The sequence below is a fragment of the Acanthopagrus latus genome, chromosome 21 (assembly GCF_904848185.1).
Source record: "Acanthopagrus latus isolate v.2019 chromosome 21, fAcaLat1.1, whole genome shotgun sequence".
Lineage (NCBI taxonomy): Eukaryota > Metazoa > Chordata > Actinopteri > Spariformes > Sparidae > Acanthopagrus > Acanthopagrus latus.
In genome coordinates, this window is record NC_051059.1 from 17,946,588 (window position 1) to 17,965,275 (window position 18,688).

General features: G+C 41.8%; 2 protein-coding genes across 2 annotated transcripts; both read right to left on the reverse strand.

The window, feature by feature from the left end:
* Positions 1-2,000: 2,000 nt before the first annotated feature.
* Positions 2,001-12,961, reverse strand: irf4a (interferon regulatory factor 4a). The gene is made up of 9 exons (XM_037085248.1): positions 12,743-12,961; positions 11,897-12,094; positions 11,559-11,745; positions 10,685-10,770; positions 10,420-10,594; positions 8,586-8,666; positions 7,860-8,258; positions 6,078-6,190; positions 2,001-5,280 (listed from the first exon to the last, which is right to left on the reverse strand). Exons 2-9 carry the CDS (start codon positions 12,092-12,094, stop codon positions 5,131-5,133), a joined length of 1,389 nt encoding a protein of 462 aa, XP_036941143.1. The 5' UTR covers positions 12,743-12,961; the 3' UTR covers positions 2,001-5,130.
* Positions 12,962-13,493: 532 nt separating this feature from the next.
* Positions 13,494-18,387, reverse strand: dusp22b (dual specificity phosphatase 22b). Its single transcript, XM_037082644.1, has 7 exons — positions 18,170-18,387; positions 17,692-17,725; positions 17,481-17,563; positions 16,719-16,768; positions 15,831-15,905; positions 14,610-14,781; positions 13,494-13,921 (listed from the first exon to the last, which is right to left on the reverse strand). The coding sequence occupies exons 1-7, from the start codon at positions 18,188-18,190 to the stop codon at positions 13,781-13,783; spliced, it is 576 nt and encodes a 191-aa protein (XP_036938539.1). The 5' UTR covers positions 18,191-18,387; the 3' UTR covers positions 13,494-13,780.
* Positions 18,388-18,688: the final 301 nt, after the last annotated feature.

An 18,688-nucleotide genomic window follows, 5' to 3' on the forward strand; every position in this document is an offset into this window, starting at 1 on the left:
ATCTGACCAGGCACTCATCCAATCTGCAAGCTGAGTTGAGCGATTTCAAGAATGTAATGTCTATACAGTGTGCAGAAAAAGGTTATTTTTGATACTTGTTAGTTGTCTCGTCTTGATACAGACTTGCTTCTCACTCCGGGACTGTCTTTTATGAACAGTTTGGTGTGAAGTTTCCTCATGGACTACAATGGAGGCTACAATAAGAATGATATATGAAGAGTGGTGGAATGCTTCTTTATACTTTTAGTCAATTATTGTATTTTGTACTCCACTTCATTAGTTATTAGTTACTTTGCAGATTCAGATTATTAATTACAAATAAGTCAACAAATAAATGATTATACATTAGTATAGGATAAGCTATCCGTTAATATATAAAGTAATGAATATTAACTCTGTCTTACCTGTTCTGCTGCGACATTAAAGTGACATGTATGATGCATTAATAATTACTATTCACTAACATTGTAATTTTTTTCTGAGATGATAATGATTGCTTTTACTTTTGGTACCTTAAGTATATTTCGATGCTAGGATTGTTGTAGTTTTACTTCGTCAAAACAAAACACGTAAGCAGCGTGGGCTCATGGGAGTTGTTTTCTCCACTGTGAAACAGCCACCATTGCCGATGGAAATTGATTTACGTGACTCAGGCAGATATGTTCACAGACGAGGTAATGTGCTGTATTAAAAGTAATGTAATGTAACTCCCTCAGTCTGTGACTCTGTCCCTAAAGTTATATTAACATGCCACCAAATGAAACGTACCATTACCTGGAATAAATTAAAAATGTTCTGCTTTTTCTTTTGTTTTTGTTTTTTTTTTTTACAAAAAAGTACACAACTCAACAAGATACACAACAATGTCTTGTCATTTTTTCAACACATTTTAAAGCAGAAATGTCACAAATTATATCTTTAAGCATGATTTAACTCTTACTGTAGGAACTGACAGTGGATACATTTTTGGATTGGGATCAAACATATTTTTGAATATATATTTCATATTTCTATGAACTCTGAGCCATTGTTACCTTCTCTGATTGTTAAATCATTTACAGAGGCCTGAACAGGTAAAACTATTCAAGAGGACACGTATTTTAGAAGAGAAAGAAAAAGGAAGAAAAGGTAAATCTTTGGTATCGTAAAGAAAGGTAAAAGCGAGGAAAGTTGTTGTTCTTCTTTTCTAACTTTTTGTTCTTCTTTTTCTAACTTCCACTAAGATTCGTCCTCGAGAGCCACAGCTCTCTTTTTGTTTGACCAGCAGATGTCAGCAGAATATTGCTCCTGTGTGCTTGTGACTCAATCCTCATTTGTTTCTCGACTCAGAGACTCATTGTGTACGGAGGTGATACATTAATATATGTATAAATCATACTGCTTTTGATTCAAACTGTAGCATCAGAGAACGTCGGCTCAAAAGTCTAAGTGAGTTTTGTAGTAAGTGTGATTGATGTAATCAAATCAAAGAACAGGCAAGAACAGGATGAGGGTATCAGAGTTTTTGATCTTTTTTCAGGAGGAATAAATAAGCAGAAAGACTGACACAGTACCATGAGAATGATTGATCCATTTTGGCCTGATGGTTGGTATGATTAATCATAGTCACTGAGTCAAGACGGAACCAACATCACTTTCTTTTAAAGAACAAAAAGTGTTAGTTTCATTTCTCAGAAAATAAAGTTTTTCTGTGTGACCCTCAGGGCATCGGCTGACTAAACCGTCTGGTCCAAAGCTTTCGAGTGAAGGGCTAAGGCGACGTCGCCTGGAGTAACGGCTCACGCGGGGCGGAAAAACTGAGGCCTGACTACAAATGATGTGGCTTCCTGCAGAGGGGGAAACACCATGGCAAATGTGTGAATGTGCTTTTCTCTCCCCCCCCCACCACCACCACCTTTTTCGTCCTTTTCTTACCAATATGACTCTCTCGCTCTCCCTCCCTTCGACTGAAAATCAAAAAAGAGCTCAAAGATGAAACGGCACAGCAGACAAGAGCGGATGAAGACTGATAACTTTATTTCAAAATAAATCACTTATCCACAAGGCGATTTTATATTAATCACCCTCCTTATGATCTCCAGTCGTTGTCATAATCAAGATTTATTGTACAGTTCATTTATTTTCAGTATTTCTCACTTACATTGATATTTCTTCTGTACCTTCTTCTGAATGTTTTACTGTAACTGTAACGAGTGATGTGAAATGGGTGTGCGTGTCTGTGTTTGAGTCACTGATGCTGTAGGTGGGGGAGTCACATGCTTTATCCAGAGTCCACAAATGTCAATTCCTGATAACAGTAATAGTGCAACAGTGTGACACATAGCCTGTACCCACCCACACACATGCTCACACATGGTCGTTCACCACACACACACACACACACACACACACACACACACACACACACACACACACACACGCACACACACACTTCTTATGCACTGTACATGGAGCCGGTAACGTTTTCACATTTTCACATTTTTCGCATTTTTATTTACATTTGAATGAGTCAGATGTCTGACTGTGATATAATGTGAAACAAAATTTCGCCAAGCACATAATTATTGGGACTGACGAGATGTTTGAGGGAGGGGAAAAGGATTTTTGGTTCTCTCTCACACACACACACACACACACACACACGCACTCAGAGAAACAGAAAAACATTCCCGTCTGAGATTTTGGTCAGACTTTTCAAGCCATTGTGAAAGTGATGTGGTTTAAGTGTGAAGGAAGTAAACGCACAGATCGAAACTCTGGACCACAGATGAAAAACATAACAAAACCTTCATCCCTCTTACTGCATCATTAGCAGCCATTAACAGCTAACCGTCACAAGGAATTTTTCTGACTGATCAGATTTGGATGTATTATGTATACACGTTCCTAAGCGGGTTCTCAGGAGCTCTAGGACAGTTCTCGTGCGGATGTTACATCCAGTGTGTGAACCTTCAGTAGCTCCTCTGGCATGGGAACCAAAAATCTCCTCGCAGGCCAAATCCTGCAGGTAGTTTTTCTTCTCATTTGTGAGGCCACTAGTTTCAGGTCAAGAGGAACAGGTACTGATTCCTCGCAAGTTACGGGATGAGTGTGACTTTTCCTGTCAGCCCTCTTCAGTTAAGTCAAGTCAAGGCTTATTGACACCGATCAAAAGAAGAGCAAACATATCTTCTCCAACGACAGAAGCCTTCATCACCGTTCTTTGCTCCTTTTTTTCAAACAAACAGCCCCGTTACTCGCTGGTCATTACACTCGAAACAGGGTCATAGCTGCCAGTAGTTCCTCGTAGAAAGGCAATGTTGCGCCTCCTCTCTCAAACCATTTATGGTCGTGAAGGGCAAGAGACAAATCATTGTTTTGATCCTGTTTGAACTGTGCCATCACATACTTATATATCACATTTAAATGTTTTGTTTTTTTAACAGTTTGTCATAAAACTAATGAAATATAACGCTGCGTAAATACGAAGTTAGAAAACGCAAGTTGCGTTTGTGACATCTTTTTGTTTAACTCTCAACAAAACCACAAACCGACACCACGTAGAGCCAGTCCCGTATTTATAAACTAGCTCACAGAACTGACCAACTCTTCGTTCCCTTAACAGTTGGCAATATTGCAAAATCTGTTGCGAGTTTCACCTTTTAACAGGTATTTTACGATCACTCAGACAAACTGCAACGTTCTCGACCTGCAAAATGATCTTTTAAATTGACAAATGTCAGATAAGTAATTCAAACATGATCAAAAGTGTATTTGTCGCTCCCCCTTAACTCTGTTCAAATTGTTTCCCAAATAATTTCCCATGGGAGGAGCAGGACTTTGCCCCATGTGTTTGGCAACACAACATGCAGCTTGAACGTGATCTCGTGATCTTGAAAAATCCAGCTGCAAGCTGGCAAAGTTATCAAAAAACGTATTTCAAAATGTGATGTTTCATTTAAATAATTTTCAGAAACTTGAAAACATAAACCTGTACAATATTTTATAAGACAAAGCAAGAAAAAAAAGCAGAATCAAAGATAATTTCATGTAGCAAATAAAAATATATATTTGTACTATCTCTGTAATCATCTGGTGACTTTAAAGGTATTCTTACATGAGGTCCCAAGCGCCAGGCTGGAAACCACTGTTGTATTCTATGATTTGCATTTTCATCTGTACATTAGAAAATAAAAAGTTAAAAAAAAAAAAAAAATTGTCTCCACTTAAAGCCTAACACACGGTTTTCATTTCCAATGCCAACAACCACTAGATACATATGAAGACAAACCTGTACTGGCCTAAAATCACCATCAATACTCAAAACTGTACATACGACGACTCTGCAAGCGAAATCAATCATCTCGATCACCGCCTGCAAACCGCATTTTTGGTTTGATCAATTCTATATAATTAGAAGGAATCAGATGCATTTAGGCTGATCAGATTTAGCAGAAAACAGATTTAGTAGAAGTGTGCCCTGCAATACGTGTAGCAGCCCAGAGGTAAGAGATGTGTGATAACAGCTTCCTCTACAACACCACCAGACCAGCGATAACATCAGTTTCTCCGTTTTCTTTTGTTTTTGTTTTTGTTTTTTTTAAAAAAACAACAAAAAAAAAACAGAATTGACATCTGTAATAAGTGACGAATGACACCGTTGACAGGTCACTTGCTCATCTAAGTGAAAGTTAAGTACCCGGTTCAATACAATAAATACAATTACAACAACTATTCATTCATGGTGTGTTTTGTCCCTTTTTACATATCAGTGTTTGTCTTAGGGGCCATTCTTCCTGTGCACCTGTGCTAGTACTTCCTGTCTCAGTCGCTCTCCACTCCCCTCATCCCCCCACCCTCAAACCGCTTCCTTCACATTGTCACAATAATACTTGTAGAGTGAAGAAGAAAAAAAAAGAAAAACACGCAAACACATACACACATTCCTCCACAGTCACTGACACAAAGACTACGACACAAAGGTGTGCGAGTGAAATCGACAGGGTCTTCCCCATCTCTACCCCTCAGAACCATGACAGCTGCTGCTATCATTTACAGTACACAGCACTGCAGTCATACAGGCAGTGGTTTTATGTTCACATTTATCCCATCCTGCACGTGTGTGTGTGTGTGTGTGTCTGTGTGTGCATGTCACTCCTGGATATGCTGCAGAGGTCTCTGAGAGGGATAGTCGACTGTTGGAGGTGTGTTCTGTTCCTGGATGTGGTCGTAGGCCCGCAGGTAGTGGCCATTGTTCTGCTGGTAATAGTGCACCAGTTTTCTGGCAAACACCGGCTCCACCTAAGAATGAAATTAGGCCTTTGTATGAAATGTGTGTGTGGCTGCTGAATCATGTTATACCACTGTGCCCTACGAAGGAAGAGATCAGTTCTCACAGACATGACTGTCTCGGGGAACAAAAGGGTGTTTAAAGGTTTTAGGTTTGCTAGCAAGCTGCGTAACAAAGATTGTAATATCTTCATCGTGTTGTTGTTCTATATCTCTTTCAGCTTTCTAGCCACAATCTAAAGGAAAATAAACTTTAACTTGATTATTTACGGCCGATGGAGAGGAATTAACTGTAAAATTAATGTCCCTCTGTTTTGCTATGTGTCCGTCTGTCTGACTCTACTACTATGAATACCATAGTTAAATTTAAAGGTGCAGTACGTAAGAACTGTAGTTGAAAACATTTAAAAATAAACTAAAATGAATAACAAAATGTGAAGAATTAACCACTTTTGGCATTATGACGTCTGTATATTGTGAGATAGCTCCTAAAGTTAGCATGCTAAACAGCTAACTCTGGCCCTTCTCTGTGCCAAGCTCATATGCTAGCTGTGTAAACACCAACACTCGCCCAGAGCCCCGCGCTTCCAGTCCAGACCGCACGGCTTATCAAGCTAACCAGCTAATGGCAGCTGCAGTAGACGTTATAGGTCTCAGCTAAATTTCGGTCTAAATAAGTTGGCTAGTTACCGTATTTTATGTTAGTAAGACAGTATTAATATGGGGCGTATATGGCCGTTAGAGTAATGATAACACATTTTCCCCCACCACAAAATGCATCCAACTACCAGGTAAAGATGTTTCAGTACCTGTGCTGTGATCATCTTCCTCGGCCTCTGTGGGTCGGGGTACTCGTCTCCAAAACACAGCACCACCTGGTGTCTCGGTAAATGCCGGCCATTGTGGACAAAGTCTTGCAGCTCTGATTGAAGAAGAAGACAAAAGAGGGGGAATGAGGGACATCCGTCATAACAAACAAAGCATGTGCTACTTCTCACACACCCCAGCATGTCACATTTAAATAAACATTAAGAAAACTCCAAATTGCTCACACGACATTTTCCTTGATCATGACATGTCTGGAAACCATAGACGAGGATGGTGGAAATTTCGGTGTGAAATGGCACAGAGAGAACACCACCTCGTCATGCTGTGTGGTGGACCACAGGTGGTGGGTGGGGACACTCTTGCCCCCCTGCTGAGAATCTGCTTCTTAGTGCTACCTTGATATTGAGAGGGACTTACCCAGCTAAACCACCTGCAGCCTCTCCTATCATCATTAACATCACAGGAATTATCGACATGAGAACAATCGTTGTCTTACTGTAAACGCCCGAAGCAGAGCGGTTATCAGTGCACTCTGAATTGTTCTGTTTGACGAACAGGATCACCAGCTTTGTCAGATAGAAAATATGTCTATTCATTTAATCACTTCCTTCATTCAATTAAATCGCTTGTAATTTATTGGAGTCCATACACTTCATACTTTTATGATTTTAGGGGGAACTATTGTGCTTTTTACCCTTGTACTTTATCAGGCGGCCTGAGCTTCTAGTTCAATTTTACTGACAAAGATATCGAACTACCACACTGTGTATTAAACATAGAAACTTAAAGGAACTGGTTGGGGAACAAGTCAAAAAGAGTGCGAAGATTGTAAGTCAGTGAGAAGATTGGCTACTTCTGTATAGTTTTCTAAATGCCTGCCACTGAAAATTAAATTCTTTTTTTTTTTTTTTTCAGACAAATTGCAGACAGAAAAAAAAGCAGCTACTCTATAGTCTGATGGTACGGTGGCTGTTGTTTTCTGTAATGCCACACAGCGGCCAGCAGAACAACTGGCTTAACATTTATAATGTAACAGTTTACGATGGCCTTGCTGCTGAGCTTTATCTTGCTGTTGGATTATTATTTCTAAGACATAGTGACATTACTAGGAAGCACTAATAACTTAAGCTTTAGCTCACTAAAATCAATATCATAGAGCAACCAAATATGTAAGCTAGGTGCACGAATGACACAACACGTTGTTCTTCACCATCATTGTACAGTTATTGATCCTACACAGCCACAAATAAATACATAACATCATCATGCATCCCTGCAAGCAGCTGTGTGTATTAAATATTAGAAATTGCGTTTCTCTTTCACTCAGTTCCAAAACAAATGTATATGCTACCCCAATCAGGATCTTGACAGGAGCCAATGGTGCTCATACCGCTTTTGACCATAGGGACCGCCAAAATCCACAGAATTAAAGTCCCTTGGAGCTGCTTTAAGTTCCATGAATTGATTCCACTCAGTGAGCTGCTTACATGGTCACACTTTACTTTAATACCTTACTTAGCATGCGAAAGCAGTATACAAACAATTAATAATGTCAATTTATAGTGCTGTCAGCAGATACAGGTGTTTAACACTATGCCTGTTGACTGATGAACACAATTTTAAACACAGGACTTTTATCTGTAAGAGTCAACCTTTATATTACAATATCGCTACTTTGGTAAGGATAATCAGGCAGTTTTATTGCAGAGATATAGTATCAAACTGGATGACGTGAGCGTCGACAGAAACATATCAGCGCTTACCAAGAAGGAATTGCTGGGTGTCAAACAGTTTGCATGGTTGCTCCTTCTCCAGCTTGTTGGGTTTATCCAAATATGGAGCCAGAGGTCCCTCCCAGTACACTCGTCCCTGGCAGAGGCGCTTAGCGTATAACCCATCGGGCGCCATCCACAGAAGCACCCCCCTCTCCAGTACGTTAGGAAGCATGTCAGCACCCTGCCTGTGAGACTCGGGGTACGGGAATGGGAAAAGGATCACTTCTGCCCCGCTGTGGAACTTGTCCTCTTGGCATGGGGAAGAAGAGGAGGAAGAGGATGGCGAGGAGGAGGAAGAAGAGGTGATACGACAACCCTCTGGGCTGGTGGTGGTGACCTCCTTCACCAAAGACTCTCTGTAGTATAGGGACACAAGCAGGCTGCAATCTGGAAGAAAGAGAGGAAACATTTAGCAGATATAGCACTGCGGGAAACACACATCACAGTTTGAGCCTGAGCAGAAGAAGGCCCTGAAAATGTCAAGCTTAATAAAAACACAGTTCTCGGAGTATTACACACTTCTCTGTTATCAACCCAAGCATCATTTTAACCAATATTTTTTCTGCCATCACACGAGAGATAAGAAACTTTCTATCTTGGCCTGCTGCTCAGAATGGGGAAGTAAGTAGGTGTTTGTAGTTTCTTATCTGTACATGCAAATGCAGTCAAGGATTTTCAAGCATGTCTGTAAATGAGACAGAGACGGTTCTTTACCAGTCATGGCATTGTTGTGGTCCATTGTATACATGGGCTGTTGGGACTCTGAAAGGTAGGTGTGGAAGGAGAGCTGAAAACCTGCACAGAATAAATAACATGTATTTGTTTGTTTGTGTTTCTGACAGTGCACAGCTTCTTAGCTGTACCAGAGTTGGCTGTAAGGTCATTTACATCTCTAGTCCCTGGGCAAGAGAAAGATAGTTACAAGACAATACACAGAACAACATCAGTAACCCCAACAACAACAACAGCAACAAGATTTTAGACCATAAATGCACAACAATAACAATCAGATTTTCATAACACATAAGTGTTTGCTTTCATGCGCGATGGATACATGATTGGGTTGATTTTAGCCGTCATTTCATCTTAAATGTAAAATCAGTGAAGCTGCAGCACTCTCATTTATAACTCCAAAAATCCATAATTCGAGAATTTGAACGTGAAGGATGATTGTTGTTCTCATTAAAGTCTCATTTTGTTTAGAATCAGGCAGGCGCAGATGTCACATGGCCCAGCAACTCAAACAACCAGAGCGTCCGCATTAAACAAATTTTGCACTGTTTTCTGCACAGACCGCTGATCAGCTCTGCATGGCTGCTGCATAAACAACTGCATGTTTCCCAGCTATTTCACTCCTGCCACGCCCTCAGCATGAATATATCAGCGTTTACAACCACATGTGCAAATACAGTACGCTGTGCTGTCTTGTTTAAGCACTGAATACAATTTCCTTGATGTGGATGATTTCCCTCTGATACATGTCTGATATTAATGGCTGATGGATGATTTATGATGGTTGGTTCATGAAATTGTTCATAATCTCACAACCATCCCTCTTAGAAAGAACGCCTGGCTAATCCTAGCAGACTAGAGCATCTACTAGGGGTGACTGGGAGAGAGAATTTCAGAAAGACAGCCTTCGGTCAATCTGCTTTCTTGACTGCAGTTGTGGAGAAGTGGAACTGTATACCTACAAACAGTAGAGAAACTCGAGGCAGTTTAAAACCAGCTTTGAGGTTTTGGTTAAAACGAGCACAAAAATGTCATCGCATGTGCTTATTGTTTCTGTCATGCTGATTCTGTTCACCACACTTTGATTTTTACATATAGTGTATTGGCTGCTCTGCTGTTGCTAGCTGACTCTAGGTCAGTTGCTTTTAATTCTGTGCTGTTTCTGCAAAAATAATAATAAATAATGGTTATGATCAGTTTTTGTCAATATGAAAAGATCAAGTGTTTACATTTGAATCTACACACATATATACATACAAATATACATTGTTTTCTAATGTGCTGTAAGGTATAAAGAGTGGGTTTGTAAATATATCTATAGTAATTTCTATCTTGTTATTGCTGTAATGGTTCACACAGGCTTGTCAAACCGAAGCCTTGTTCTTGTTTGTGTTTCGTTTGTGTCAAAGAGTGCTGATGACACTACTTTTTGACCTGTATAGCCTCGGTACATAGACAGAATCGAGAGTTACATGATGCAAAACAATCAGCGCGGTGTCACACACTCTTTATATTTTGCGTCATTAAAGTCACAATTTAATTCCCTCTTCAGGCCTGCTTTATAAACACACTGACAGGATGTCACAGTGAAGCGTCTGTGGTTGGAAATTGATGACGTTATTTAGAAATTTGTGACAAGTGAAAAACTGTGCAAACTTTCATTAGTTAAATTAAATCAAACGTAAGATAGACCGTGTATCTTACTGTGTACCTGCTGAGCCTTACAGTCACACTTCTTATGCACGGCCAACATCTATCTATACAGTTTAAGAGCTACAAGCATTGTATCAGCAACGTGTGTGCCGTCACATCTTACCGTTTTCTGTGTGTGACCCAGGCCAGGCCCGGCCGAACGGTGACTGGTAGTGGCACTGACCATACTGCACTTCCGCATGTGGCCCGTGGTGATGTGATGGAGGGAGAGGCTGTTGTTCTGGAGGCGAGTAATCCCTCCAGTCCCTCCTCTCCTGAGAGAGCATGTAACCGGACACCTGAGAGAAGGAGCACAGCGAAGGGAAGGTGTCATTAAATCAAGACACTTGCCGCTGTTGCAGATCGTGTGCCCGGGCCCACATGCTGACCTGGTTGTGCAGAGACGTGTATGGAGGAATGTAGCTGAGGGAATTCACATGTGATGGTGTCTCCTCCATACTGCCCATCTTCATCCCTGTAAATGCACACAACCAAAAAGGCACATTTGTCAGATATTTGGTCCCATGCTTTGCTGTGGAGACAGTGCTTCTACACAATTACAGCTCATATGTTCCATAAAAAGCAAGAACATCTTTATCATAACAGCTTTTTGTGTACAGATTAACACTAAACGAAGAATATATGAGGCCCTAATTTGTGTGAACACAGCTAACCTAATTCAAACTGTGAATATGCCTCATGCACTTGCGAGGTCCTGCTATCTTCATACATGTGACAGGGGGGGGGGGTTGTTTTGTTTTTTGTTTTTTTGCAAAGTGAGTGCAGCTGACAACAAAACCTAATCTGAATCGTGTTCATTTCCAGAAAGCAAGTGCGAGCACTGATAGCAAGAAGTGCTCTGCTGCGACAAACGGTACGATGGCAGATACTTACTTATGCAAGGCTGGAGGTCGTCTGCCTGTGTTATGTGCACCCTGCACTTGGTAACCGAAGCCCTCTAAAAAAAGCACTACGGCCTTTTTGGTACATGCTTTGGCTTCCTTTGTGCTTCCTGCCTCATCAAGATCAACTGCAGTGGTGCATGTGTGTGTGAAAAAAATGCCAATAGTCTATAAACAATGTGAGATGCTCTGTGAAACGCTGTGTGAGTGCACCATTGCTGTCTGGTATCACATTTCAAGCAATAAACCATTTTACTACCTCATCTGTCACCACATACTTGGGGGGCTGAATGAAACACTGACAAACTAGACTAACTATATATACATATACACTATACAAACTACATTTACATGCACTCACCTTTTTTGGCTTCCTCTGGAATGATTCTGTAGACTTTATACGGGTCTGAGATGTCCAGTTGGCTCCTCGCCACTATCTCATCAAAGTCATTGCTTTTATTAAGAGCACAGCGTAGTCTGGTCTTCCATGTGGGGGGATCTGGCTTGTCCACTCCTTCCTTATATTTTCCCTTAAACATTGCCCATGCCTGAAAACAAGCATTGATCACATTCATCTACGCTTCCTATTGAGTCGTGCATATGTGCCAAAAAAGTTAATGAAACAAAATCTAACTATGTATGCAAGTGGCGAGTTTAACATGCAGTTGTCAGAGGCGAAGACAGGTGGGATGTTCTGACCTTGAAGAGTGCAGCATCCTCCTCTCTGTTGTAGTCTTGTTTCCCTGCATGTTTCCACGGGATCCTAAAGATGGTTTTTTCCTCGTTTTCCCAAATCAGGCCGGGATATCTCCGGCTGTCGATCTGGTCGATCAGCCACTGTCTCAGTTTGCCGTTGCCACAGCTGACTGTCAGGCCGCTGTCCTCATCCAGGTTCATCTATCCAAGACAGGTTAAAACAGAGCCTGTTAACTGAGATGCTAATACACAGATGTTTGATTGTACTCTTTCTCTAATGGAAGATTTGTTCATTTAAATGCACCTGAGAAGACAAATGTTAGGTTCAGCTCAAAATTGCTTGAGAAAGGGTTCATTAGTGCGCAACTTGGCTGCTTCCCTGCAGCTGTAATAATCATTTTTAAATACATTTTTATCTTGTAATCTAGCCATGATTGTGACATTTTTGGCTATACTCATTTAGAAAGCAAGGAGCAAGGGCATGAGTGTATATACTCAAACTGTCTTAATCACGTTTATCTGTTTTCATTTCTGCCAGAGAAAAGAAATGTGACTCATTTGAGATACATGCACGAATAGCAACACCACCAGTCGTGTAGATATAATTAAAATACAGGAAAGAGTTTTGACTCAACCACAATGCATGGCGGAACAGATTCTAATGACACCATATCACTTGTTCCTTTAACTTACTGTGACCGGATAATAAAAAAAAAAACTGTGTAAACTGTGACAAACTTTTTTATTAGACTTAATGACAGCTTAAGATTCTCGAGTGACAGGTTGCTACAGGTTATTTCTTACTTATGACTTTAAAAAGAAAGAAAAGAAGGAGCTGCTGCTGCTTACCTTTGATCATATGAGCTCCCCCGCTGAAATCTGTTTTCAAGCTCTCTCAGTGTCCTACTCTTAAATGTTATCACATCTTGATTTTTGACAAGGAGGAGCCTCTGAGAAGTGCTCTGAGAAGTTCAAGAGGAGATGCGCAGCAGTCAGGCGCTCATTTCTCTGAAATTCAGCGCCCACACAAGCAGCACTGCGGTGGGGAATCCCTCTAGTGACACCCTGAGCAGACACTGGGACGAAATGGAACCTGTATGGTACCTGTGACACTAAAATGTTCCCCCTACATGTTTTTGTTTTTCTGAAAAAGCCTGAGTTCAGCCTAATTTCCAGTGACAAACTGCTGACAAGGAACTTGTACAGTGTATTTTTTTTTTTTTTTTTTTTTATGATGTTCTGGTGCGAAATGATGAGCTCATGTCAGAAAAGGCCTTTTTCTTCTACTTCATTACCGCCCTCCAGTGGCTATCCATGCACATACCCAGAGATCTGCAGTATTTAAAAAGACTACTATATAATATCTCACATTTCTGAAATTAAAGTATCTTAATGCTTTAAAGTCTCTAAGGACAGTCGACGAGACTGAGGGTGACAAATGAACGTGATCTTGGTTGTTTTTGGTGTCACTATGCATGACCTCCCCTGCACATTAGACAAACAGGAAGACAACCAGGAAACACAGATATAAACACAGAGCAGAATGTGTTTTATCACCTTCGATATGGCAGCCCACCGACCGACAAACTCACAACAGCACTTGACTCCACTCTTTTTTTTATTTAAGTGTTTGAAATTGTCGCCACACAGTACAAAAAAAAAGTTCACAACATTCATAAATTAAAAAAAAAAAAACAAAACAACCAGAAACATCAATAGGTGCTTAGAAAAAATTTATATGTGCTGCACATTTTAATGGTTTCTTCCAGTGTTCACGTCCGTGATGTTTAGAGGATCATTCCTGACTTTAGTCCACTCAGACCTTCAGCTAGATCCTGAGTGGTGTGATCCTCCAGACCGAGCTGCAAAACGTATCAACAGGTGTGATCAGACGCTTCCAGACGGGGGGGATGGCTGTTTCTCCTCCTCCTCTCTGTTGATTTTCGAGGCCCTTATGAGCAAGTCACGTATATCAGCCTCGTCATTGAAGGGGTTGTCCTTATATTCCGTCTGGAGCCATTTTCTGAACTACACGAAAAGAAAAGATACACATTTCGCCAAATAGGAAAATAGTTTACTCATTCATAAAAAGGTGTAACTTGTAAGATGTAGCTCCAGAAATACTGCTGCCAACTATCCATATCCATCTTTGCTGCAGCTATCTTTAGCTGTAAAGAATAGCTGCCGTTAGCAAGCTGTTGACAGCTATTCATGCAGCTGAGTGGGCCTAGTCTGCCTGGATTGCAACCTTGGATGACTGGGAAGATCTGACTACAACCTGGACTGGGACTAAACGCAGCCTCTGGGTACCAGTTTGAAAATGGCAGGCACAGTATAGAGGTGATTTACAGCAGCTCTGACCTCTGATTAAGTGTTTTGGTGTGTGTTGAGTCTGAACGAAGTATCTTGTACGATGACTTAAGAAAGCAATGAGCCCCGCCTTAGTTTGGCAAAAGAGAGATCTGGAATTCAAAGGGTGTTTCAGATGCACAGATCTAAAAATAACTCTTTTTGGAAATGTTGCAAGTTTATTTTGTTTATTTATTAGATACGGCTTGCGCACATCTCACAGGACAGGCCGGGGCTAACTGGCTAGCATGCTAACTTCAGATATCATCTGACCATCTGGCCATATCTTACATATTACGACTTTAATGAAACCACATCTATTCCGTAAAGCAGTTATATATTCCACACTCTCCATCTTTCCCCTCACCTGATCGGCTTGAGTGGCCTCAAACTCCTGGAGCTGTCGCTGGAAGCCCAGGTTGGGGCCGGCACAGGGCCGAGCCACCTTCACCGCAGCCAGCGCCTCCTGCCAGCCCAGACCTGTGACCGTCATGATGTAGGCCACCACCAGGGTGACACTGCGGGACACACCTGCCAAACTGTAAGAGGGCAAAGGATGGACAGTTGAACTTTTACATTACTTGACATGATAATTTTTCCTCAGCACTTTTAGATGTTAGTGTAATGTGTTTAAATACACAGTTATCAGTAAGGATGTCAACATGCACATAAACGTATAAGTCATGATCGTGTTTTTGTGTATTCTGGTTAAGTTCAGAATATGTCACTATGTTCACATACTCATTTCAGAAAGGATGAAAAGCATTTATATCCTACGCCAGAAACCAGGATACTGCAACATGTACTGTAAACACCTTATCCAGCTCCCAAGAAAATGAACTGCCAACTGTGTTGATGATCGATTTGTAGTCCGAGTCATTTTCAAGCATAAATGTCAAACATTTGCTGGTTCCAGCTTCTTAATGTGAGGACATGCTGCTTTTCTTGATGATTTATGTTTGTAATTGAGGAGATTTTGGGGCTTTGGGCTGTTAGTTGGACAGAAAAAGGACTTCACAGACATCACTTTGGGCTCTGGAATATTGTGATGAGCATTTTCCACACTTTTTTGACATATTTAAATTAGATTAGAGATTAATAGCTAATGAAAACAATCATCGGTTGGAGCCATTATCGTAGCTTTGGGATACAGACTTGTTCCTCCCTGGGTGTAGGTGACACTGTAGGTAACATCAACCAGAATACAGTGACAGATGGACAGAGAATACAATGCTGTGAGGTATAATATAAAACCTACATTCTGTGGTTATTAGTTATTGTAGAGACATCTGTGGCGGCGCGGGTCCTATAAATAGCCTCTTGTTCCCCTGTAGTTCTGAGAAGACCCTCCGTCTAACCAAATATAACTTTCCCCTGTGAACATATGGTCAGCTACCACGCTGCAAACTCACAATGTGACTGTATTGTGTTACTGTACTCTGTTTTGGGAAGTTCAAGAATAGGCTTTTGCTTATCATTCAATCTCGTCTGTGCAGCAGTTACACATGGCTTCACCCATGTACTTGGTCGATCTTACACATCCAACATGTCTACGACTGCTCGGTTCGCAGCGGTCATGTTCTCTCACCAGTGAACGAGGCAGCCTTCTCCTTTCAGGCGGGACTCGTGCATGAACATTATACTTTGTTTAAAGTGCTGAGACCTGTGGAGCATAAAGAACTGCTTGTTAGAATAGGTCGTGACCACATTAAACACAGCAAGAACCCTGCAAGAACTGCGACTACGTGCTGTTACTTTGTCTTCACTGACTCCTGGCTTACAGCTCCTGTATGCATCTACCTGGTTGTGTATTGTTGTGTATGTTTTTGAACCTGACCGTCTTATTCCTTATCCTGGATGGATCAGGGTGGGGGTGTGTGCTCTGCTCAGGTTTGAGAGGGTTGGTATCATATGTCACAAAACAGGTTTCAAATGCCTCCGAGACTGAGCGTAAGAAGCAACCAGAGCATAAAGAGTGAAAAGGGCATGTGTGTGTTCATGCGTGTGTAGGGGTGAGGGGGTTCTGCAGAAACGGAGCTGCGAGACTTCCTTCCTGCTGAAAAAGGCCGCCTGAAATTTGGTCAAAGAAGATTTGTATGTGTCAAAACCAGGGTATCCCTTGGCAATTGCACGAACCACCCTTCATGTTTTTCCTTTCTCTGCCAGTTTCTCACGTTACATAAAAAAGGTAAAAGCCCCCGCGTGTGCTTGTGCCTGTCAAAAGAACAAACGAGAGCCGCGCTACTGTGATCCAGTCAGACAACAAGTTCACAGTTAAACGTTGAGTCTGGGTGAAAGCATATCATTTACACGTTAGCTTGAAGAAAATGAACCTCAGACGCCCACGCAGCACAGCCTCCCTCCCTCTGTGTGTGTGTGTGTGTGTGTGTGTGTGTGTGTGTGTGTGTGTGTGTGTGTGTGTGTGTGTGTGCGCCTCAGCCTTTCATTGTTCTGTGCTACACAGTTTGGTACTTACAGGTTTTGTGTGGGCAGGTCAGCTGCTGAAATGCAGAGATAGGTCATCTCCTGAGGGGACAAAGCACACTGGTTACACAGTCGGCAGTCACTTGCTCTCAATGCATTCAGCACAAATCAATAAGCAGCAGGTGATAAATGCCACTGCACAGCGACGGCTTCAGTATATTGTGTTTCAGCACTTCTGTATTTTAAAAAAAGGCGTTTTTGAGCTGATTCGCAGTCAGATTTGTTCACATCCCTTTTTTTTGTTAAATGACTGATAACAGACGCTGCTCTCACGCAGAAAGTTTTACATCCGCATCAATAACCTGGAAAAAAAATATATAACAATGAAGCGAGACTTGCACAGTCCACAGTGGCTGAGGCAAGAACAACCGCCTACTCTGCAAAACCCACACAAGTAGCCTACACAACTCGGCACACTGACCTAACCAACTGTTGCTGACTGGCATTTCATTCCCCCAACAATCACATGAGCGAGGAAGAGAAACTGCTTGTTGTTTGTTCACTGTGGGGACAGATTGGCTTGTTAAAGACGCAGCTTCCTCCTGAGCAAACCTGACACACCGGTTCATGGGACTGTGTCAGAGCTCCAGTCATGTGCACTGATACGAGGAGGGAGGAGGGTCGGGGCTCAACCAATCAGATCTGTTTGGGCCCCTTGCTTCATCACTCTCCTTAAAAAATTGATGAGAAATACGAGAGGTGTGGGGGGGGGGGAGAAAGGTCGTCATGGAGGAGGAGATGGAGGGAGTTTCACCTGGAGGATGGGAGCCGCGCTGTCGTGGATGGACAGGATGTGCGTGATGTTGTTCCTGGCTAACTGTTCTCGGTCTCTCGCGTCTGAAGAAGCGAAGACACAAAGGCAGACAGAATGAAAGAATGATGGAGTGACTGTGGATATGTGCTGTCATATGAAGGAAATCCAAATGATTCAAGAGGGGGAAAAAAAAAAAAACACTTATACACACCTTTAAAATTTCCCAAGTACAAGTCAGGCAGGACCTGCAGGGACAGAGATCAGTGCAGAAGTTTGGAGCATGCATACTCAAAGCTACATATATATATATATACAGTGAGGTGACACAACAGCTGAGTGAACAGCAAACAGCAGACTCAAATGACACCCTGCATACATGAGGTGCTAATTAGAAAATAACAGCTTCATGGTTTAAATCTAAACTTCAGATCATGCGAGTTGGATAAAAAATAACCACGATATTTATGGGCAGAACACTTAAAATTAACGAGGTTGATGTTCAGTTATGTCAGGCGGACTCTTTACCGCACATCTCAAAGTCTCCACTGAAGACGACAGGTGTGTATCACCTCCTCAAATCCACTCAAAAAAAAAAAAAAGAAAAGAAAAAAGAAAAAAAAACACCGTGCGCCACTCGGGTGCGTCAACTCAGCACTACAACAGTCGCATGCAACAGATGACAGTCGTACCTTGTTGATGCCATTCCCCATCCTGAAGCAGCCCGTCAGGGAGACGCTGAGAGAGAAACGCCACGCTGTGTTTCCTCGTCGCTTCAAAAAAAAAAAAAAACCCCGCTTCTCCCGGCGGATCGACGGCTTCCCAGACCCGCTGTAGGGGCTCGAATGCTGCAGGAGCAGCTCCACGTCCAGGGAGAGCCGAGCACTGCTGTCCGAGCTCGCCCGTGCGGAACTCTGGGAGTTGTAGTTTCCTGTAGTTTTTTTGTTTTGTTTTTTAAATACGAGTGTCGTGTGGATACAGGTGTGGCTCTAATCCCAACAATGGCTCATATTTATATATGATGAGAACATAAACCTCCTGCTCCCGTGGCATGACAGCAAATACTCAAAAGCAAAATGTACCAACCACCCAGTGGGAATATATGACATGCTGGGCCACCCTGGAGGGAGGTGGAAAAGAAATGGGATTATTACTTTTAAGAAATGTTTTTGAGGAAATGCACAAACAGTAAGATATGAACCTTCTGCCCA